We start from the raw sequence: 22,742 nt of genomic DNA on the forward strand, positions 1-22,742 counted from the left end.
GGTAAAGCATCATTGCATCTTAGCATGTTGTGCTGCCGGGGGCAGGGACAGCTTTTGTAGCAATGGTTTGCAGCAAGCATCAGCACGTTGCTGGGTTTACTGCTGACCCCCCCATAGCTGTTTCTGTGGAGTCTGAAATGCCTTTCCTTTGATGTAAGGATGCTGGAAACTTCACGTAATGGCAACACAATGCAACTTGGAAACCATCCGCCCTCTTCTTTCTCACAACACTTCGCAGGGAGCTCTGGCACAGGACTTCCAGTGGCTCTGAGGAAGGTTGCTCACAGGTGATGTAACGCCCTGGCATGACTTGCCTTTGAGCTTCTTCTTATCAGGACAAGAAGCTACATGCAGAGGTGCTGGCATGGTGCAGAAGGGTTTAGAGTCTTAAGAATTACTGGGAAAGGGGACAGTGGGGGAAAAAAAAATCACACGGGCTCTTTTTTTTAGCCCAACCAGTGCTTTTTGACTTTATGGATTTAGAGAAACTGCTATCTACTCTCCAGATAATTTCCTCAGCAGCCTGATGGGGGTGGGAAGTGTTCTGAAAACAGCAGACAGTTGCACCTGGCTGTCCCCTCTGTGCCTTATATCTAATATTAAACACATTTCCCTGCCCTCCTCAAAATCAGTAACAGTATTATTGGAACGAGCTGTGTGGGTCCTCAAATTTTGTCCTGTGCTAATGATATCCTGTCAGTCAGCAACAGAACTTGTACATGGCTGAGATTTCTGAAGCTCTTGCCTGCAGGTTTTTCCATGGCACAATTCAAGCAACAACCCAGCCTTGTGAGCGTACAGTGAAAAAATCAAGCTTTATTAAAGAAATCAATACTTTCAGCCTAGATTATGCCTCCTGCCAGGGAGGTGACATCATTACTAGCCCAGGTATTCGTATTCTGCTGAGCTGGCATCTGAAATAGAGCTCATGTTTCACCGGCCTTTTCAGAAACCTCTGTTCAAACCCTTAGAACTTCAATATAGTAACTTCAATGTTTTGCTGAGTTTTTACAGTGCTGTGATCTGATAACTTCATCACTGGCAGCCTACACTGTGCTTTACCTCATTAATTGGATTTAGGATTAGATGCAAACCGTGTGTTTCATTTAGATAAGCCTCACATCAGGCTGAAGTGTTGCATGCAAGACCCTCAGAATGAATGGATCCATCTCCCTGGGGGACCAGGAACACACTGAGTCCCAAAAACTTTGCTGAGCTGGAGAGGAATCTGAGAGCCTCCGAGTCAAAACCCACTGCTCAATCTCCTTAAAATCCCACCAGCACTCATACCCCTAACAGTGAGCAGCTCTGCAGCTGCCTCCATTTCTGCTTGGAGTGCCTAAAGCAAAATAAAATAAAAACATGACCAATAATAAAGAAATCGATAACCTGAAAAAGCACAATCTTCTCATACTGAGAATGTTTTCCATATCTGTACATTGGACTTGCAGAGACAACTAAAAAACAAAAATCACAGCTCTGGTAAACTCTAGAATGGTCTGTTGTATTTTCATTAATTTGTGAAAACTTCACTAATTTATCATCATATTTATAGTAGAATAAATGTATAGCACTCTTGAGATGCATGAATGTTTAGACAAGGAAATTAGCTAAACACATAGTCCCTTCTAGGACAAATGTGGGTAATGCTGGGCACAAATTAATTATTCACTAGCTGATATTGTATATAAGTCACTTGAAAATCCCTTTCACTGGGGCAAGTTGGGGGGATGGCCAGTGAGAAATTAACCAAGGTACCACAGGAACCACTGCAAAGTTCTGACCTCCCAGGCTGGTAAACAATAAATTCTAATGCTAGCTTCAAAACCCCTTTCCTAATAGGAAAAATAGCTAAAAATTTTGCTCTTATAAGAACATACTTAAGGGAGCTCTATCAGTAGTACCTGTATTTGGATAAAAATAGGTCTGACAAAAACACAGTGCCGGAATATGAATACACCCACTGCCTGCAAAGTAAAATACAGACTAACTAGAACAACAGCAAAGATTACCAGCAGAGCAGATTGACTCTGCCATAAGCAGACAAGGGGCCATGCTTACAAGATCAAACGAGGATAAAATAATCCCAGGTGAGTGGAAGGTACTTAGTGGATGTAAAAGGCCAGAGTACACTGATGTGTGACAAGTCTTTTGAGAAGTAACTAGGTCAAAGAAGCTGATGATTTACTCAGCTTTTCAAAACATGGAAAACAACTCTTCCATGCAATTATGGCATAGCTAAAACCTCGAAAATTTTGTTCTGAGGTGATAAATGTGCTTCAGGTGAATTTTACAAGTGAAGGGAGAACTAGTTTTATGTAGAGCCTGTGGGTTTTCCCATGGCCAAGGAAGCAGAAGAACAGAGAGGAAACACACACACCCCACCCCCCACCCCTGAGCTGAATCATCAGGGGAAAGGAAGAGGAGTTGTGAATACACTTGAACACTGTTTTTCAGAAATAAACTGTCCTAATTATAATCTGCTGAACTCAAAATGGCAAAAGCCAGACAAAAAACTGGTAGACTGCAGGAGCCAGGCTGCTTTCAGGGGCCTGCCACGGTGGTTAGGTGGGAAATCCTCTCCAGGCCAGTGAGAAGAGGCATCATCTGAAATTTTGGGGGCATCAGAAAGAGTAGTTTACAGCAGGTGTTATGCAGGAACACAGGGAAGGATAGGATCGGGCCAGGAGGGTGCCGAGGAAGGTGAAGTGGGCAGTGGGGCTGCTTGGGCAATGGCAGGCGTGTTCAGGGTGACAGGTTGAAGGAGTGCAGGACAGCAAGGAGGAATGCAGCAGGGTGGGATTCAGGCTTTATCTTAAATAAATTCTGAACTATGCTCTCAGGAAAGAAACAGAGAAAGCGACCTGCAGAGGAGATAGAATAGGTATGCTTATAAAAAAAATAACTATGTATTTACAGATAATAAATATACATGTGCATACCTATATTTCTAAAATTTATTGATAAAAATAGTCCATATCAATAAAAATAAAGTATGTGGTAAAAGTTTTCATTCTTTCTTTTGTTCTCTTTCATTACAAGGTATTATTCCCAAGTGTTGCAGTAATGTATTCCTTAATATTGTTCCTATAGTAATGGACTTACTTGATATACATAATGTCTGACCCTCATAGTTACTCTGTTTCTGACAGACTGACAAAGTACTAAACATGAGAAAATTAAGTATTGGATGTCAGACTGTCTTCTAGCTCACTCAGCAGCACCTCACCACTAAGGAGCATTTTATTTCATACCAGCATGGCCCCTTAGTCACAGTGAGAATTTCCTTTCTTTGCGTATGGTCAGACCTTGCTAGGTCTGCAAAGCCTCTCTCTTCCCATTGGGATCTCTGCTGTTTATTTTTTATAGTCTGTAGGAAATGTTATCAAAAGAGAAAATCTATTAGGTCTGGAGGCTACCCAAGGAGACATGGTAAATAACTTAGCATCATCACACACAGTTCCAGCAGTGCTGGGAGCAGGACAGGTTGGACAAGAGAGCACAGGCATTTCTTGCAGCAAATGGAGTCAGCCTGCTCTGACTCACAGCCTCTTACTTGTCCGACTATGAGAGATCCTCTCCCTTCATGCAACTTCCAATTCAAGAAACAACAGTTGCTAACACTTCTGCTTCTCCTAGTGCTTGCTTCCCACAAAGCCTAGGCTAAAGTTTTTTCTATGATGCTTGAGGTCAGACTCTTGGTCTTGTTCACAGGGAACACCAACTTGTTCCACAGGAACCGATACTGGCTTTGCTTATGGAGCAGGACTCCGAGATGCACATAAATCATGCACAATCTGGTCATTCAAAACTCATTACAAACAAAAAAATTAAAAACTGAAAGACAAAAAAATCTCAGCAAGTTGCAGCTGCCAGCACGCAGGCTGCAGCACACGGGAAGAACGTTTTAAGGGGAGAGAACAGGTAACCTTTCTCATTCTCTCACCTGCTACGGAAGTAATTTTCAGTCATCTCACAGTACAGGCATTTTGGGCCCAGCTGCTGGACAAGGTAGGCTGCATGTCCCCCTGTGACAACAGCCCTGTGGGACCTGTTTCACCCCAGCCAGCACACAGCCCATCTCACTGTACAGCGCTTGTGCTGGAGGGTTTGTAGGTGCTGCCTCCACACAGCTCGCTGGGCTCCAGCTCTGGTGCGCATGAAGAGGTCGCTCCTGCGCTGCCTGGCACTCCTGTGGGCAACAAGTAGGCGATTCGGCATTGCATTAATAACGAGGAGGGGCTAAACCCACATCTCCCACTAGACACAGGGAGCCCTGTGCATAAGCCTGAACCGATAGAGCCAATGTGCAATAGCCCTGGGAAACTGGGAGATGGGGACACTTATAAAAAGCAGCTGAAGCCTCGGGCAGTTTTCTGCAGCATGGTGTAGGCAGCCCTAATTGCTGGTCTTTTGTGAAAGCCCCTCCTAATCAGTCCCCACTGGAGCAGTGGTTCAGCGGCAGCTGCGGTGCCGAGTCCCCCGAAGCTCCCACGAATCGGGCACGGGCTCCTGCCTTAGCCCGCTCCTCACGTCCTGGGAAACCTCTCGGGGAGCCCTGCATCCCTTCCCCTTGCTCCGGGAAACACGGTCACGGAGCCTGCAAGAATGTAAAGCAGAATCCTAAAATTGGGCAAAACCACAGGCTGAAGTCCTGCGGTCCGAGGCTGCAGCTGGGACACCTCCTGCTGCCTCCCGGGGTGGCCGGAGCGGAGCAGGGCAGGGCAGAACCCTCCCGTCCCTCGGCCTCGGCCGGCCCAGCGCGGGCAGCGCCGCGCCGGGAGCGGGGCCGGGCCCCTCATGGCTCCGCCCTGGCTCTTTAAGCCGCCGCGGGGCCGCGCCGCGCTGAGACGCGCCGAGCCGAGCCGAGCCGAGCCGAGCCGAGCCGAGCCGAGCCGAGCCGAGCCGAGCCGAGCCGAGCCGAGCCGAGCCGAGCCGAGCCGAGGTGAGCGCCGGGGCAGCGGCTGGGGCGGGCGGACCCCGGGCCGGGCAGGGGTCGGCGGTGGCGAGCGGCACAACGCGAGCCGGTGCCGGCGCGGGGGAGGCGGTGCGCACCCGCTCCTGCTGCTGGGCTGCTCTAATGACGGAGCTGCCACGCACCGGGCTCCCCCGACGGGCCGCCGAAAAAGCCGTCCGGGATAACTGGCTAGCCTGGAATTCCTGTGTGTCTGCCTTGCGGCTGGCCTAGGTCTCTTGAATTAGAGCTGCTGTTAACAAACGGGTCGGAAAGGACTCGGCGGCTGCCGTGGCTTGTCCGGATGACGTGCTGGGTACAAGCAGCTGCCATCAAGCCGCAGCCGACAGCCAAAATTGTTGGTGCTGGCAGCGAGATCACCTGGGTATTTAATTGCTGCTCTTGAGCTCCCCGGAGGCCTGCATGAACCAGCCAGAGAGTCTCGAGGGAGCAGGGCAGGCTTGAGGCGGCACTGGAGGTGTGAGCCTGCTCCCTGTGGAGCTCTGGAAGGAGCCCTGGGCAGCAGGACGGGCCGGTGCTGCCCGGGGCTGCTGCAGGGCTCCAGCCCCTCGCCCCTGAGGCGCCTCCGGGACAGCGCTGCCGGGAGAGAGCTCCTGCTGCTGAGTAACTGAGGAAATATTGCCGTTGTTCCCACGCAAGCCTTCATGGGAACATCATGGGGAGGATAAATGGAAATACCTTCTCTGGAAGAGCATATGGTCACCTTGAAGTACCGACTTCAGTTCCTTTTTGGTTTTCATTTAATGAATTTCCCAAAGTCCTTATCAGAAGATTTTAGTTTAGCTAATGGTTGTCGGGTCGTCTAGTATTTTGTCTCTCTCGGGAAGAAAGGGTGGAGCTGCACCCTGGGTTGCCCAATATTGTATGTGAAATCTGGGGCAAAGCTGGGGAAATCTGATTCAGGTCCTCAGGTCTAGTGTGCATGAAAACTAAATTATTGTTTGTTAACAAAATGATTAAAATAATGTAGGCTCATGTCAATGCACAAAAGAACATGAGCATGGTTGTGATGAGAGGAAAAGACAGAAGTAGTTCTTGTACCAAATACCATTTACATTTTGGAAAGCATACAGAGTGAAAAGGAATCTATTCTCCTCCTTTTTTTCTTTTTTTTTTTTTTCCAGTCCATGCATTCCTTTTCCAAAGAGTTGTGCAGCCTATATTCCCTTTAACTAAGGACGCTCTTTGCTGTGATTGATGTCAGCTGCTGTGTGGTAGCACAGCCAAGCACTTGAATAAAAGAAATGGAATCTTGATTTTTAGACTGTACAGTTGTGCCAAGAATGACAAAAGCAAAGTAGGAAATGTCATAAAACTAATTTTATGAGCTAGGTCAGGGTATTAGTGCTAAACCATGGAGCAGTAATGATGCTAATCCCATGGAAGTATTAAACAAAGGGCCATCTCAGTAACTGGTGTCAGTGTGCAAATGGCACTGCTCAGCCACTCTGAGGAAGTTTCCTAAGCTGTTGCTTAGGAATGTACCTAAGGTGCCCCAGTTGAGTTTAATAAACTAATCTTATTTTCCCACATGCCATGAATGGCTGTCTGCTTGTCTTGGACAAAGGTCTTGTAGCAGCTACCTGGCAGCATGTCTTACTTGGGAACCACACATCCTACCCTGCATCCCTAAAACTGCTGAACTGCTGCTCATGCTGCTGGGGCAGGAGGCTTGTTTTACCAAGCAAGATGGGTCACTTAATTCAGGCTTAGCCAAAACTGCTGCTCTCAGTTGTGGTTTGCGAGTCTGCTCTACCTTGCTTGGGGCACGAGGTGGCTCGCTCTGCACTGAGGCCTGTCCCACACGTTGGGAGAGGGGCCCCTCAGAGAAAGGAGCTCTTGAAGAAAAGTGCTCCTGTCTGGCACCCCGTGGTGGCACTTCCAGTTTCTCCCTGTTGGCCAGGGAGGCAACTGGAGATTGGTAGTCTTCTGCTTCTGGCTCAGAGGGATGAGTGCAAAGTTAACTCAAGGCAGCAGGCTGTGGGCTTTGAGTGGGGATGCTGTTGTGTGTATCTTCTCCTTGTCAGGCCTAGGAGAGCTTCTAAGCGTAACTGAAGGTGAGTTTTGCAGAGAAAAGTCAGAAGCTCCGAAGAAATTCCTTCCCAGCCTCCCTCCTTGGTAGTTGACTTGTGCTGCTGTGGGGACTCTGCAGGGAGGGAATGGCATTGCTGGTGGGGTAGGGTGGCAGGAGGTGCCCTCTGGGCTTCCAGTGGGCAAACCATGCTCCTCGCCCAAAAACCCTGTGTGAAATGAGCATCAGTAAGGAGCAGTGGGGGTGATGAGTGCAGCTCTGCTAGGTTAAGCTTGCCGAGGCAGTAACCCTGTCTGGCTGTGTTGGCCTCTGTGCTGGTGAGAGCAAACCAGCATTGAACAGCAGTGACAAGCCAAGGGCAGTTCAGGGCTGACTGAGAGATGAGCCTTCAGCAAACACGGCTGTGTTAGCTCGTGGTGGGGGTGGCAGGAAGAAAGCCTCAGAAATCCCGAAGATGATGGGCAGGGCTCCGCTTTGGAACTTTAACCCCGGGCAGTTAATGGGAGGAGCCGGAGGAGCTCCTAGTCGAGCTGGGGGGGAACTGCTGGCGGTGGTGACAGGGAGTGCAGGGGAGTTCAGGAGGGGGCAGATCAGCCTGAGATGGGGCAGCCACTGCTTCTGGCTTAATGTAAGAGACTGTTCCCAAGGGTACAGGTTGACACAATGAGTGAGGTGCCTGTCCCCACAGTTTTCTGAGTGTCCATTGCAAAGTAATGCATGAGAGGGGTTTCACTTCCTTTTAAATCAGCTGTGGCTACTTGAGCAGTTGGGTTTGGTTGATATACCTGCCTGGTAAAGGTGCAGTTCATGTAATCGGGGTGGAGTCCCTGGAAAATAATCCCCCTTAAACTTCTTTGAGGTGCAGGTGTGATCTCAGAGGAGTTCAGAATGTTCCTACAGCCCTAATAAGTGGTTTTCTGGCGAAGTGAACTTTGGCTTGTACCACATCCCAAATGACAGGCCCTTCAGTAAAACAAAATGCCATTGTTGGCACAATTGGTTTGCTTCTATCAGATGAGAGGCCCAGCATTAATGAAGCATAGAAACTGAAATTATATCCATCTGGGGGGGCATTTGCTCCAGGTGCAGTAAAGCTCTTGTGCATAAAACTGTAATTTGTGCATATCCAATTTACGTAACTTTCAAAATCCCCAGGCAGGGACAGAGGACATTGCTCATGAAGACCGTGTCTCTGTTTTTCTTGCTGTTCAGCAGCCGCAGTCTCTGTTCCCCTTGCCAGTTCGTCTGCTTTTACAAATAGCCGTAGAGAGCCTGCCTAAGCCTTTAAGTCTGGTCTGGCATCTGAAGAGGAGGGAAGTTGAACTGATCCCAAAAACTTCTCACACAGTGGAAGGTCACGTTTTCGAACAGTTGATGAAATTGCAGGGTTGTGCTCTGATGCCACACACACTTCACAGATCTGGTTTAAAGGAAGGAGCCTGTAGCCCCAGCTGTCATGGGGCCAGGGTGGTGGAGGACACTGTGTTTAACAAATCTCTCCCCTTCTCCCCTCCTGCCTGGCAGGGCACGCAGAACCACCATGCCAAACTGGGGAGGTGGCAACAAATGTGGTGCCTGTGGCCGCACTGTCTACCATGCTGAGGAGGTGCAGTGCGACGGGAGGAGCTTCCACCGGTGCTGCTTCCTCTGCAGTAAGTATTCCCCTCCAAAATCTCTCCTGGTACTGCTGCAGGGATCACAGCAGCAAGGTGCTGGTTCACAGGAGATATCCCAGACTCTGCTGGTACCTGTCCACTGGGGGTGGCAGCTTTGTCCATCATGTGTTGGGGTTGGTTCCTGCTTCCCCACATGCTTCCTGGGCTTGGCAGTCCCAAGAGGAGAGCTCACCTCCTGCAGAGGTTTTATCATACCAAGGGGTAGGATGTATGTCTCAGAGCAGAGCACATCCATTTGCACTCTGGCCAGCCTTTTCCTCAGAAGTCTAAGGGATCCCTAGGTTGGAAACCTGGCTTAAGTGTTGCTCATGCAGAGGAGAAAGCCCAGTGGCAGAGCCCTGTTTGCACTGATCTGAGCTCAGCTGGGCTTCTCCCTGTGGTCCTGGGGCTGGCAGAAGCTGAAGGAGCAGTTATCAAACTGCTGCCCTGGAGTCCTGCACAGACCAGGGCACTGGTGCGCCTGAGCACAGCTGAGTTGTTGATGCTTTAGCACAGCCAAAAAACTAAATTTTCTTGGCACAGGGGCCTGTGGTTTATTTCAGATGAAAGGAGTCCAAAGCATTATTTTCCAGTCCAACCAACAAGCCCAGTGAGGCATTGAAAATCACTTTCTCTGCTGAAAATACCTCTGCTTAGATGACGGGAACAAAGGGTCCCTGTGAATTGGAGGCTCCTACTTTGCAAGCAGACAGCCTGTCTGAATCAGAGAATTTTACCTTATTGCAAGCATTAGGTTTTGCCCCACTTGTTGGTGATTAATACATATGGGCAGAGCTAGGGTTTAGCCCTCTTATATTGGCTGCAGTTACAGCTGGGCCCCTCAAACAAGTTTGCTGTTAAGTCTGCTGCCTAACCTTGCTGTGCTGTGCTATGCTGGCATTGAGAGCCTCAGCACACCTACGCTCCTTTCCTTGAGCTCTACAGTGGTCACAAAAACCGAAGATTAGATGCATCGTCTGCCTCATTTTCAGCCTTTTATGGGAGTTACTATTAAAAGAAACCTGGAACTTACAGTCAAACAATGTCTCTAGTGTGTCTGAATACATGCTTTTCCTTAGTGCATACTTCTGTTGTGGTTAAAGTCTGTAGACTTAACAAACATGCATTAATTGATTTACTTATTGGATATTAGTGTCTTATAAAAAGAACCTTGGAGCTAGTGAATGTCATAAGCAAAGGTCACCCAGTGGTTTGAAGACATTAAAATCTTTAAACAAAAAATTCATACGGGTGTTTCTTTTTTTCTCCCCAAATTCTTTCTCATGGGCATAATGCTGTTGCAGATGGAAAGAGCGTGCCAGTTGGCATACAAAAGGAGGTTTAAGAAGGAAATAGTTCTCCCTTCTACTGTAACCTTGAGTAGAGGGCTTGCATTGTGCTGAAGGACAATGTAGGAAGGCCAGAAAAGCACAGCCCCTCCGGTGACAGCTGTGAACCAGCCCCAGCTCTGCCCTGAAGCAGTACTGAGGTGGGGGGGAGGGGAGGAACCTTGAAGGTTTGGAATTTTACCCAGCCCCACCCTGGCCAAAAGGGCAGGACAGGGGCTCCTCTGTACTGATAGGCTTTTGCTTCATGCTGTATGGCATCTATCAAGGGAAACTGCTGACTGCCCTCTCTGGGTTTCTGAGCAGCCTCATTCATCAAACCACAGCAAGTTTCCAGGCTTTAAATGTCACGGTCATGAAGAGGTGGGAAGGAATAGAGCCCTTTACGGGGCTAAGCATAAATCACAAATTCAAACAGCAACTTCCTCCCTCTAATCTCTGGTGGTCCCACAGCCTAATGGGAAGGATTTTGGATAGGGAAACCCATAACATCACTTCTCACTTGATTTTTGGCTTACTATGTGTGCTGATGGAAATAGTCCCTCAAGGCAGTTTAACTTTTTCTTTTACCTCCAGTGGTCTGCCGGAAAAACTTGGACAGCACAACTGTAGCAATTCATGATGCTGAAGTTTACTGCAAATCTTGCTATGGGAAAAAGTATGGCCCAAAAGGTTACGGATATGGCCAAGGGGCAGGCACGCTGAACATGGACCGGGGAGAGAGACTAGGCATCAAGCCTGAGAGGTGAGTAAACTGAGTTGGGGGGGTGCATGGCCCTTGTCCTTCAGTTTCAAGGGAGTCTTTCAGGCTGGGTTTTGTTTATGTTCATGTTTGGAATAGACATATTGCAAAACATCCCAGTCTAGTTGAATGCAGGGCATTGAACCTGCATTGCACAAAGCTCCCACTGGTGACCATGTGAGTCGGAAGAGCAGAAGCAGGAGTTCGTGCAAGCAAGGACACGCTCATTCTATGAATGAGCCATAGGGGATTGGATTATGGAGCTGCTGATGGCGTTGCATGAGCTCACAGAGGTGACTGTGCGTCTCACATTGCTCTCCTAAATAAGCTGGAAATGTTCAACAGGTTCTTGCTGGGATGGATTTGGACAGCTGAGAATCTGGGGTACAAGCAGAATGAATTTTTAACTAGCAGATGAAGAACTTAATTATGCTTAATTATAGCCAAAACCAAAAGTCACATTAAATAATAAACATTCCTAGTGTGATTAAGTTCTTGCTGTAAAACAAAGCATGTGGAAAGAAGCTGAGGTATGTGTCTCACAGCTTGCTTCATGCAAGTTCCTAAATTATTGCTTAACGTTTATATGATGTATGCTCTCCAGCCAGGTTCAGTGATCCATTCAGGTTCCTGATTATAATCAGTGGACAGGAACTTGACAGAATTATTTGTAGCTTACTATCTGAAAAATCCATGTCCTGATAGAGTTCAGCTCTTCTAGTTAAGTAAAAAGGGGAAGGCTTCTCAGGAAATTAGCCTTTACAGTAGCTTCTTTTTATCCTTTAAAGCACGGCCTTTCTCTTTTTGTTGTTGTGGCTTTGTTTTTTTCCCTACCAAGTGTAATTGGATAGCCTTGCTGGTAACTTACTTCTCTTACAGTTTTGCAGCAGTACTGTATTCTGTACCATGTGTTGGATGCTGGTCTGTTCATGTTGCTAAGAAGAGCAAGAGATCATTTAGTAAAAGAGTAGAGAAAACAAATGTCCTGTTTCTTTCAGCACGCCTTCTCCTCACCGGCCCACCACAAATCCAAACCCTTCCAAGTTTGCTCAGAAGTTTGGAGGGACAGAGAAATGCTCCAGGTGTGGTGATTCTGTTTATGCAGCAGAGAAAGTAATAGGAGCTGGAAAGGTAAGGAACTGCATGTGCTGTTTTGTACCTGTTACGTGGACTTTAAATTGAGCAAAGTGTGTTATGTCAGTCCCAGCAGGGAACCAACAGCAGGGCAGTTACCTTAAAATTGCATTTCTTTGCACTGGAAATAGTCAAATCAATCAACTTAATTGAAAAAAAGAAAAGCACTTGAAATGCAGGGTGATGAATAATCACCTTAGACTTCAGGGGTGAAGATTCAGTATCATCTCATGCTAGAGACTTGAAGCAGACTACAGAAGCCCTTACCCAGAAGAGGAAACTTGTGGCATGCAGCTTGTGGGGGAGGCTGAATGTTTCAGCAAAAAGGGGATGGTCTCTGGAAATAGCATGTAAAACTGCATGTCAGTCTGCCAGCTGTCTGACTCACTCGCTACGGAGAGCCACGATGTGTTCTGAATTGATCAGAGCAGCCCAAACCTTTCAAAATGCTGCTCTGAGCAGGATGCTGGGTGGAATCTGGAGCTTTGTGCTGCTCACAGAAATACAGATGCTCTTGTGCACTACTGATGCACTTCAGCTGGTTTTCATTGCACCAGTCTGTAATCAACACTGATGCAGGTACCTGCAGTTAATGTGGGTTTTTACCAACTTGGGCTTCCTGTGTATTAATACTATATTTTTATTTTTATTTTTTCTCTAGCCATGGCACAAGAACTGCTTCCGATGTGCCAAGTGTGGAAAAAGCCTAGAATCTACAACCCTAACTGAAAAAGAGGGAGAAATCTATTGTAAAGGTGAGAAAAGAAGCAAAGACCATTTGTTTATGGTTCAAGGTAATGTCTTACAAGGACAGACAGTCAATATATTGCTGATATAAGAAACTTTCAGGCTCATGTTAACATGGAGGTGCTCTGTAAGCCATAGGAATAGAGTAAAAAAATGAAATAGGTATTACTGAAGCTGCTGATGTAGTTGACATCTGCATCAAGCAAAACATCACATACTGAGAAATGCAGCAGCAGCCTGTACCCTCTGCCTGAACAGAGTAAGGAAACAAGCCAGCAAGCATCCTGCCATGCCTTCTTGCGTGGTTGTAGATACAAACTCGATCCACACAGTGGTTTGATGATAACAAATGCCTTAACAGATACCAAGCCACAGAACCAACGTGTGAGTTGCTCTCACAGAGTGAGCTGGGAGCTACACGGACTGACCAGTCCTGGCTACTGAGTTCAGTCCTGGCAGTTATGCAGCTTAACAGAATGTTTCTAAGCATTGCTTCCCAGGGGGATATTCTAGTGACTAAGGAGAAGCAGCTGAGTCTTAGCCTAGACAGTGCTGTTCTCAATTAATGTGCCAGAAGACTCAGCTACTGCGTTTCATCTTTCTCACAGGTTGTTACGCGAAGAACTTTGGCCCCAAGGGATTTGGGTACGGCCAGGGAGCAGGTGCCCTTGTTCACGCCCAGTGAGGGGGCTAAAAATGCCCTTCAGCTCTGCTGAGATCCTGCTAGAAGGAACAAGGGAGTTTCTTAAATGTTACTAACTACTGTGAAACAGATACTAGTTACTGTAGTGTACCTTCAGCCCATGATTTGAAAAACAAACACACACACTGCTTTTTTCCTTGCTTTGTGTATCACACTGTAACACTTTTAATACTTAGTAACAATTCAATAAAGCTTTGCTTGTTGATATACCCTAAATCCAAGTGTTGCCTACTTTGTCAGCAATAAAAGTGAGGGGAGTGTTGCTGGGGTACTTCAGGGGTGGAAAAACAGTGCTTATAGACTTGATGCAGAGCTTTGCTGAAAGCTGGACATAACATAGTCATGGCCTTCAGAGCTGAATCACTCTCCTCCAGTATCATACCATCATATATGTGTGTACAAGGCAGCGAGCTGCTCACTGCACAGAAGCAGTAAATCTTAATCTACTGCTCTGTACACAGCCTGAAAGTGACAGATCAGGGGTAACTGTGTGCCTAAATGGCTGCCTGTCTCTGCCACAGAGTCTCTAGTAAATGAAAACCAAACCATTTCCACTGGAATATTCTGGGGGGCTGTGCGTGCTTTGATATTGGGGTGTTGTTATGCACAGAACTTACTGCGCAGGAACACTCCACCGAGACAGCTGCAGATTAAGAAGTTAGATTAAAAAAAAAAAAGAACTTTGAAACTCTTGTCTGGTTTGCAAAGCAGGCTGATACTTTTTGGGGATAAAAGAATCCTTCACAACACTGACTTTATGGAAACACATTCAAGACTGGGAATGCTGCAACAAAATATTAAGCAAGTGTGTCAGCACGTTCTAAAGCAGTTTCAAGCAAGATCTATGACTGTGGTCTGAGGCAGTGAAGCAGTTCAAGCCAAAAGACTAATTAGAAAAATATGTACTACTCAAAATAATACACAAAGAGCATTTTGTACAGGTCATAAAGGAACCATGTGGATAGGAGGAAAAACAAGCCAGCTCAAAATGTGACCCAAGAGCTTGTCCAGTTCACAGAGCAGGAAAGATTAGAGCTGGAAAACACAACAGTAACTCTGAAGCAGCACATTTCAGGTGGGAGTGAGGCAGCAAGTAACCGCACAGCCTAGAAAACCTGGGGAAAAACTCTCAGTCCTGCTAACTCCTACCATAGACATTGCTTTCATAGCAAAAAAGTCTGATTTTACTAAAAGGCAGCTAATGGGAGGTGCAAGCCACTGAATCTAGTCAAGGCGTAATGAGGGTGCAGAGGGCTGGCTTCTTTCCAAAAAAAACCAAACCCAGGAACCAGCTTTTAAATCATCAGGACTCCCAAGCACAGCAATTCCTCTGATGGAGCACTGCAAATCTTGGATGGAGATCTTCAGCACAGAAGGTCGACAGTCATTCTTTCTGGAAGAAAAGTACCTTCCCTGGTCTTCACCTGACAAGCCACAGGGTGTCAGCCTGGACACAGCCTCACCAGGAACATTGCTTGGGGAAGGGGAGAACACCACAACCAATTCTCAGTGCCAATACCAATCCAACACTCAGTAGAAAGCACTTTTTCTTCCCTTTAGATGTGCTCCTAAGTCCTAGCCTTATACTTTCACATACATACTGCTGGTTATAAATATCCTGATTAAATTCCATTGGATTGTTACCTTGTTTCTACTCAAACTTTAACCTTTAGCATGGAGCAGAAGAGTCAAGGTAGTCTGTCTCCTGCAAGTGCCACCCAGAAGCACACATCTTGGTGACACATCCTAGCCCTATGTAGATGTTGACCCTTAGAATACCTCAAATGTCATTATCTAAGTACATCAGGCCACATGAAACATTCCCCAGATGGAATTCTCCCCTAAGAAATGTTACCTTGCCAGCATGCTTCGCTCAAAAGACAGGAATATTTAATTAGTGAATGCTAACTTTAATTAGTAGTGCAAATGTGTAATTTACCAAAACAGTGTAGTAACTCACAGGATTTCACATCTGTACAGATTTGGGTGCATGCCATCTGTAAGACACCTGCACATCTTTCCAGAAAGGCTTCTGAAACTGGACAGAAACTACACTGTATGAAATCACACCCCAAGTCAATACAAACACTGCATCTAAGAGTCAATATTTATTTGATTAATAACTTACAAAATTTAACAGATTTAATTTATGTAAGGAGAGCTAGTTTATTAAACATTTTACAGATTTTTTTTGTTCACAATGTAATACACATCAAGATCTCGACAGTATTAAAATAATACTTGGCACAGTTATAAATAATATACAAAAAATCCACAGCTTAAAATGTAGTGATGCTGTTTTACACATTAATTGAAAAAAAAAATCTGGTGGACATCAAAGAATACAAAAACCTGCAAAGAAACAGCACATGTTTAGGGCCAAGACAAAATTCCTATTTATTCTACCTATGTCAGATTAAGTTGGTCTGATCTGCTGTTGGTCTGGATCAGCTTAAGTTTCAGAAGCAATGCAGTTTTGGTTCAACAAGTGAATTTTAAGTCTGATAACTTGACAGAAAAATGCTGCATAGTTGGCTCCCCCCTGCTTGCTTTATGATTTCACATCAACAATTCAGTGTTACTCAAGACAAGTTACATTTTGCACTGGAAACTTCATACATCCCAAATCCATATAAGCGTGTTAATCTTCACAACTACCTACTATCGCTCACATTCTGCAGGTCTCAACAAAACTGTCACCAGAGAGCTACTGACACGTAAATAGTGCAGAACTCGCTACGTGCTACGAAGGATCACCTCTTCTTTTGCAAACATTTTTGACACAGAGTGCATGATGCAATTCATGGCAGTTAATGCTACTGGGAAACTGTGACCAAAACTTGCATCACACACTGAACTGCTCTTCTGGTGGCTGGGTGATATTTAATGAAGTGTATTGAAACTCCTCAAGTCAACCGACCACCAACTAAAATGTGGGGGGGAAAAAAAAAAAAAAGAACAAAATTGAAGAATGTCATTGGTGATTAAAACAAACCATACTGTAAAGCTTTCATGCTTTTTTCTGATTAGAAAAAATATGGATAACTGAAGTCAATTGTTTTCACAGAAATAGAGCATGTTTTTGTTAGGATTACAAATTTTGTCTGACAACAGTAGCCAAAGCTTCTTGCCACCCCTATACCCAAACCTCTCCTCTTAAAAGTGTCCAAGACAATGTTGATTTTTCCAGTATTAAACATTCAAGGGCTCTAATGCTGCACTTCTGTAAATCCTGATATCTGGTACTTGCAAACTAAGTGTGTGTCTTGAGATCAATGAACAACTACAGGAAAAATGTTTACTTGCAAATACTGAACATCAACTATTTACAGTTTCACTGCTCCTCTTACTAAGGCAAGGGCCGGGAATACCACTAGATTGCTTTATTACCTGTAATCTGCGTATTACAGAAAATGCTAATTTTGCCAAGCATCAAACATGCAGTGAATTTGCAGGGCATAATGCCTATTAACAGCAATATTTAACATCACTAAAAGCTCATTAGATATCTTCTTACACTTTTTTGGTTGAATAAAATGAAAATGAGCAGCTTTAAATACACTAAACACACACTCACAGAGAGAAAAGTATTTGATAAATTATTTATATACAGATACACATTCTTTACACTGGTCTCAGACATCTGCTTTCAGGTCCCTCCCCAAACTCCCCTCACAGGTTCCTTGAACCACTGGGTTGCTACAGCACTTAGAAGAGAACTAACCTGATTCTCAGTCTCTCTGTAAACAATAGTTAAGGAAGCGGTGAACAATTCACTATGAGTATATGAAAACACCATAACAAAAATCAGTGCATCACATTCAAGAAAAGCCCCTTTGGAATGCAATTTCAGATCATTCCTTACCTTCCAAACACATCTGTAGCATGAGAACTTAAAAACAGAAATTAAGGGCAATTTCCACGTGCCAATACACCATCTTCTTCAGAACACTGCTCTGCATTTTCTGTGCGCACATGCTATTATGAGGATTCTTAATTTTTTGGTTTTGTTAAAGTTTGGGTTCCATTATTTCACATCCAAATGAAATAAGCATTTCAGGCAGCTTTGGGTTCTTCTTCTGCAATTGCATTCAATTTAAATCTATCTTGTCTTTTAATAACTGAGACTTTTGCTTTCACATCTGTGGTATCCCCCATGTAATTTCTCATCCAACATGTCTCCAAATACACTACACTGTACTGCATGAGGACCAAACCTAATACTAAAACATTGCTAGTTTGTAAGTTGCTTATACAATTACTTCAAAGATAATTATTTTTCCTCCACTTTTTTTTTCCCTGAACATTATATACTGTAAACTAATTTTACAGGTGTATCATGCATTTAAGCAGGGCTTTGACAGAAAAGCTTTTCTTATTGGTGCAGTTGTTTATTTCAGACTACATTATTTCAGAACAGGATTATTACAAGTATTTAGCTGTACCACTAGCTGGTGGCAAAAACAATCACCAAAAAACGTGGGCAACATATTTTTACTCAACATTACCTGACGTGCCCTACTGCTATAACTTAACATGTTACAGGGGATCCCCACCATAGGATGTTTACGACAGTACTGAAAAGCACATTTTTCAATGTACATCTTACTACAGAAAATCTGTATTTAAAAAATCCCATTACAGGAACTACAACATAGCGATCAGTGAACTCTGTATCATGAAATTTAGTTTTATATTCTAGATTCTTGTTTCAATGGAATTATTGATACTGGGATACAAATTTTTCTGCTCAGCACAATATAACTACTTATGTCAATACTTCAGTAATCTCATGCTCCATTGTGAAAGACCTTAAATAAAAAACCCGATAACAAATACTGTGAATATGTTGTCATGAATAATTCTCATGTTAAGAACTGTTAAAATCCCTTTTTGATCTTCCTCCTCTTCCTTATCAGGTTTGGCAGTTTATTCTGTCCATTTTTACTTTTGTTAATAAAATTCTGATGAAGAGAAGGTACCTTTATGATTCATCATCAGCCCTACACACAGCATGCTACTCTTCAAGGGATGCGGAGTTGAGAGAGAGAGAGAGAAAATTTTTCAGGCACCACTCAGTATGATATGCTCACAGGATGAAGGTGGTGCTACACTAGCTGGTAGCCTGATCCTGAAGTTTGGTCATATTCTATTGTATACTGCCTTGTCCAGTCCACAATAACAGGCCGAAAAAGACCACAGCATCTGAATTCAAAGAAGTCTATAATGTTCCTTATACATCCATGGCTAAAAACATAAAAAAAAAACATGTTAGCAAGCAGTATCATAGCTCATCTAATGAAGTACAACATTTTTTGCCTACCTACAAATTTGCTTCTTCACCCTTAAAGTTTCTAACTTTAGAAAATCAACTCTTTTCAGAATTATTCCAGACTGGTGAATGTTTGATCCTTGGGCATAACCAAGACACCAGTTTTTTTCCACTATCTACCAAAACGTGTTACTAGGGGTCCACCACCATGTAGCACAGCATGGTAATTCAGATCCTATTCTAAGAGGACAGTTGCATTGTACAGATGTATGCAAGACAAAGCGGCATGAAGTGAATGTCTTCCTAGAATAATTTCCATCTTTATTGATATCTGTTTCTGCATACATACTGGTTCACCAGCTGCAGGTCTAGGATCAACCAGGTCCCTTGACAGCACAAAATTAAGAAAACATTATCTTAATTAAATGAACTATTCAAGTACTTTCTGTGGCTGAATCAATTAACTGTCAAATATTTAAGAAACCTACATAAAATCTCCCAACATGCCGGGGGTTTTTAACTTAATTAGACACAGGCTGAACAGATCACAGTTTTCTGGAAGAGAAGCTCATGTTATGATACATGTGAGAGCAGGTCTAAGCAAAAAGGAGATGAAACTATTTGATGTCAATGCTTCATGTGACAGGTGATGCTAAGTCAGTTATTTCAGACATCTGGTGTTATTTTCAGGAGTAATTTTTATAATAGCAGCTATTTCAGTTAAAATGGTTTGCGAATGTGACAGTAATTTGGGATCAAACTAGCAGGTTTTTCCTACTCTGTGCACCTCCCTGTGTTTTTCAGGCAATTATCTGTTTTTGTTACAACTCTACTCTGTAGGAACACTACAACCACACAGAGATGCTTGTCTGCTCCTCACTACAAGTTTTGTACGAAGAGATACTAAAAAAACCCCATGTAAATTTCTAGCACAGAAATCCATCTGCTACACAACAGAATCACAGGATGGGTAAGGTTGAAATGGACCACAGTGGGTCATCTGGTTCAACCAGGGTCATCCTAGAGCACATTGAACAGGATTGTGTGAATCCACGCTGACTGCTCCTGATCACAATTCCCATCTCCTATCTCCTTTTCCCTGTGTGGCACCTAAAAGAGCAGCAGCTCTCACAGGAGACACAGCATAAGCAGCAGGATGAGACATGCTTTTGCCTTTTCTCAGCTCCTTTTGCTACATGCTCTCAACCCATCAATAACCAGGCTCATGCCTTCAATTATGTCTTGCTTTGGCTCCACAAGCTGCTCCATGCCCCTGTATTCCCATCCCAGTACTATTCATCCCTGAGCCCCCATCTTTGATCTTGCACCCTCATCACTACAAAAACCAGAATCCCAACCTACCCTTTTACATACTGATGCCCAAAAGCTGTATGCAACAGCTTGCTCTCACCCATGCAACACCCACTTCAGTTCCCGGGACATCCTGCTCCCTTCCCCACAAATAGCTTTGCCCATGCTCTTCCTCATGAACAGGAAGAAAGCAAAGTCTCTTTTCTCACAGTAGAGAGAAAGGGGAGCTACTGTGCAGAGCAAATTCAACAGCACATTAAGTATTACTCAGGAGAAAGTGCCCAGTGTGGAAATGGATGTCCAGGTCAACATCAACATGCTGCAGTAAGCAGCTACCTCTGGTTTGAGCATCTGCTTTATAAAGAGGATATTTATTTCTCCATAAACTCTACAGTAAAATACAACCACTGCTGGAAAGCATTTTTTTCTGTGTTTATGCACCCTACACTACAAAACATTAATTACTTCCTTTAACTGGATAGAATGTGTGACTGTGAAAATAGCTGACAAGATTCAGCACTGCAAGTAGAGAAAATACTCTAAAAGTATTTAAGTGTGTTCTGTTTCAACAAGCAGCATGATTCAAATGTATGCAAGGCTACACAAATAAGAAATTTGTATATGCTTTAAAACTTACTTGAATGGGCTTTCAATAGATGTGGTTGTAACTTTAAAGTGCTTGTATCTTCTTGCATTCATTCTTTCATTTGTTGTGATACCCAAGCAAGATATCTTAAAACAGGAAGAATAAGTAATTTAGTTCACATAAAAACATGCAACCAAGTAGTGCATGAGAGACAGACTGAAAAAGGACCAAATTTACTGGTTTGAAGTCCTTCTTTTCACAAACAAGTTTTTGACTGGGGAAATTATCAGGTACAAACATAAACCATAAGATTTTGAAATTGATGTATGTAGTAAGTAAGGAATATTATACAAATGGAGGACAAAACCTAAAACTTACTGAGAAGTTTTACCTAAGCATTAGAGGATAATTTCTATTTCCAGGAAATCTTTCCGGAAAGATTAAGTCTCATGTCAAGTCATACTACATTAATGACATGTCATACTTCAAAGCTTTCAGTATGACTTTTCTTAGAAAGGGTAAAGAAAACTTGGGTTTGGTCAGATTAGAATACAATAATGTGGCTGCAACTCACACCGAAGCAGTGTAAGAAATTGTTGCATCCTCTTTCAAGCTACCACTCCCTTTCTGTTAATGACACACAGCATTATTATAAGTTGATCCCACAGTTCTTATCCTCTATTAGTCTTTATTGCCTTTCTCTGGTCTGTTTTACCTTTTTGTCATTCTGAGAATGGAAAGCAGGAGGCAGGTATTTTAACCTCTTGCACAAAAAAAAGGCCACGTGAATGAGAACTGAATGATGCCTAATACTGAGAGATAGCAGATGCTTGCCTCGTCCAGCAAGGCTGAGAGACTAAACACCTGGTCTAGCACAATGAACACGAAAATTTAAATGACAGGACTATTTGATATTCTTATGACACTCCCAAGACACAGCATTATGACTGAAGTGCTCTTCCATACCTGATACATCTGACACATGAGTAACACAGCCACCCACATGAAGTGAAACACACTGTTTAAAAACATCCAAAACATCCACGGAGAGCAGGTAGCAATCTGTGTAACATAGGTCCAAAATCCATCCTTTGTGTAACTTGTCTCACAGTGGAAACCCCAGTCTAGAGGAAAAAAAAAAGTAAAAAAAATATATGGAAGATTTAAGCTATGTTTATTGTACAGCAACATATAATGCCCACATTAGAATGCATTAAATTAAATAAGAAAATGACAGTGTGCCAGAGGAGCTTTACTTGCTCTCTCTTCCTTTCCCAACTCCTTGAATACATGACATATGCACACACTTGGCTATGATGAAGAAAAAAAGGATCTAGGACAAGAAAAATGTCATCCTCTAAATTAAAATACCCAATATAGTCAAATATTAATGTCCAGCTCAATTTTGGGATAAAAATACCCAAAACTCTGGTAAGGCAAAGATCTATAAAAATCCATACAAGGAGATAAAGTATTTAGAAGCAATTAAAAAAAACAAACCAAAAATCACATTTACTCACAAGAGATACAGCCATAGATCATCCAGCAGATCATAAAAAGCAGAAAGAACAGGTATCCCATAAAATAGCGATGGTTCCCTGCTCCTAAAGTTGCACAACAGGGACCAAATTACTACACTTTCAGCAGAAAGACAACATTACACCAGAAAGTTTAAATGCTTCCTTAGAAGTACTGCTTATTATTGTACATAGAAACATTACTCTACAATATTAAGCCAATATAACTTCAAGACAGTGAAATTAGCAGGTTTATGATTTTTTTTTTTTTTACTTCTCAGACAACAAAGCCATTTTTCTTTGATTTTCTGTCATGTTACAACTGTAATTTACTAATTCATTTGTAACCTCTTTCATGAACTAATAAAATTACTGATAAATCATATTTAGAGCAGTGTTGGTGACAGCTATTGCAGAACCCTTAACAGCCAGGAACTACACATTAATAAGTATTTTTTAAAAGCCATTGAAAAATCATCAAACTGCAGTGTTCCTTTCTTAAAAGTAACAGAAATATGAACAAATATACAACCTTCCTTGATAATAAGCTAACTCACATCTTAGGCTTGGCTGCTTGATGAAGCTAGCTAAAAGTAAAGTATCTAGTAAAACTTGTAAAACAAATACATGTAACTGAACAGACAAGGCCTAAGAACCTGGCTGTAATAATGAATGGGATAAAAACTACTCTGCTTTAGACATAATTCTAATGCAAGAAAATT

The 22,742-nt window shown here is 43.6% G+C and overlaps 2 protein-coding genes across 2 annotated transcripts in view; one reads left to right on the forward strand and one right to left on the reverse strand.

Annotated features, from left to right (window-relative positions):
• Positions 1–4,908: 4,908 nt before the first annotated feature.
• Positions 4,909–13,550, forward strand: CSRP2 (cysteine and glycine rich protein 2). The gene is made up of 6 exons (XM_048302143.1): positions 4,909–4,945; positions 8,532–8,659; positions 10,585–10,753; positions 11,749–11,881; positions 12,546–12,639; positions 13,240–13,550. Exons 2-6 carry the CDS (start codon positions 8,548–8,550, stop codon positions 13,314–13,316), a joined length of 585 nt encoding a protein of 194 aa, XP_048158100.1. The 5' UTR covers positions 4,909–4,945; positions 8,532–8,547; the 3' UTR covers positions 13,317–13,550.
• A 1,873-nt stretch (positions 13,551–15,423) lies between these two features.
• ZDHHC17 (zinc finger DHHC-type palmitoyltransferase 17) overlaps positions 15,424–22,742 on the reverse strand; it is a 68,759-nt gene continuing 61,440 nt past the window's right edge. The window contains exons 14-17 of the mRNA XM_048300988.1: positions 22,024–22,107; positions 21,470–21,627; positions 20,555–20,649; positions 15,424–18,581 (exon numbers count right to left, since the gene is read on the reverse strand). Coding sequence (XP_048156945.1) covers positions 18,443–18,581; positions 20,555–20,649; positions 21,470–21,627; positions 22,024–22,107 — 476 coding nt within the window. The 3' untranslated portion in view covers positions 15,424–18,442. The remainder of the gene's footprint in view (positions 18,582–20,554; positions 20,650–21,469; positions 21,628–22,023; positions 22,108–22,742) is intronic.

This window comes from Corvus hawaiiensis, chromosome 4, assembly GCF_020740725.1.
Source record: "Corvus hawaiiensis isolate bCorHaw1 chromosome 4, bCorHaw1.pri.cur, whole genome shotgun sequence".
In the NCBI taxonomy this organism is placed as follows: Eukaryota; Metazoa; Chordata; class Aves; order Passeriformes; family Corvidae; genus Corvus; species Corvus hawaiiensis.

Coding starts and splice junctions, on each gene's coding strand:
- CSRP2 (XM_048302143.1), top strand. CDS start 8,548: ATGCCAAACTGGGGAGGTGGCAACAAATGTGGTGCCTGTGGCCGCACT. Junction 10,754..11,748: donor CTAGGCATCAAGCCTGAGAG/GTGAGTAAACTG, acceptor TGTTTCTTTCAG/CACGCCTTCTCCTCACCGGC. Junction 11,882..12,545: donor AAGTAATAGGAGCTGGAAAG/GTAAGGAACTGC, acceptor TTTTTTCTCTAG/CCATGGCACAAGAACTGCTT.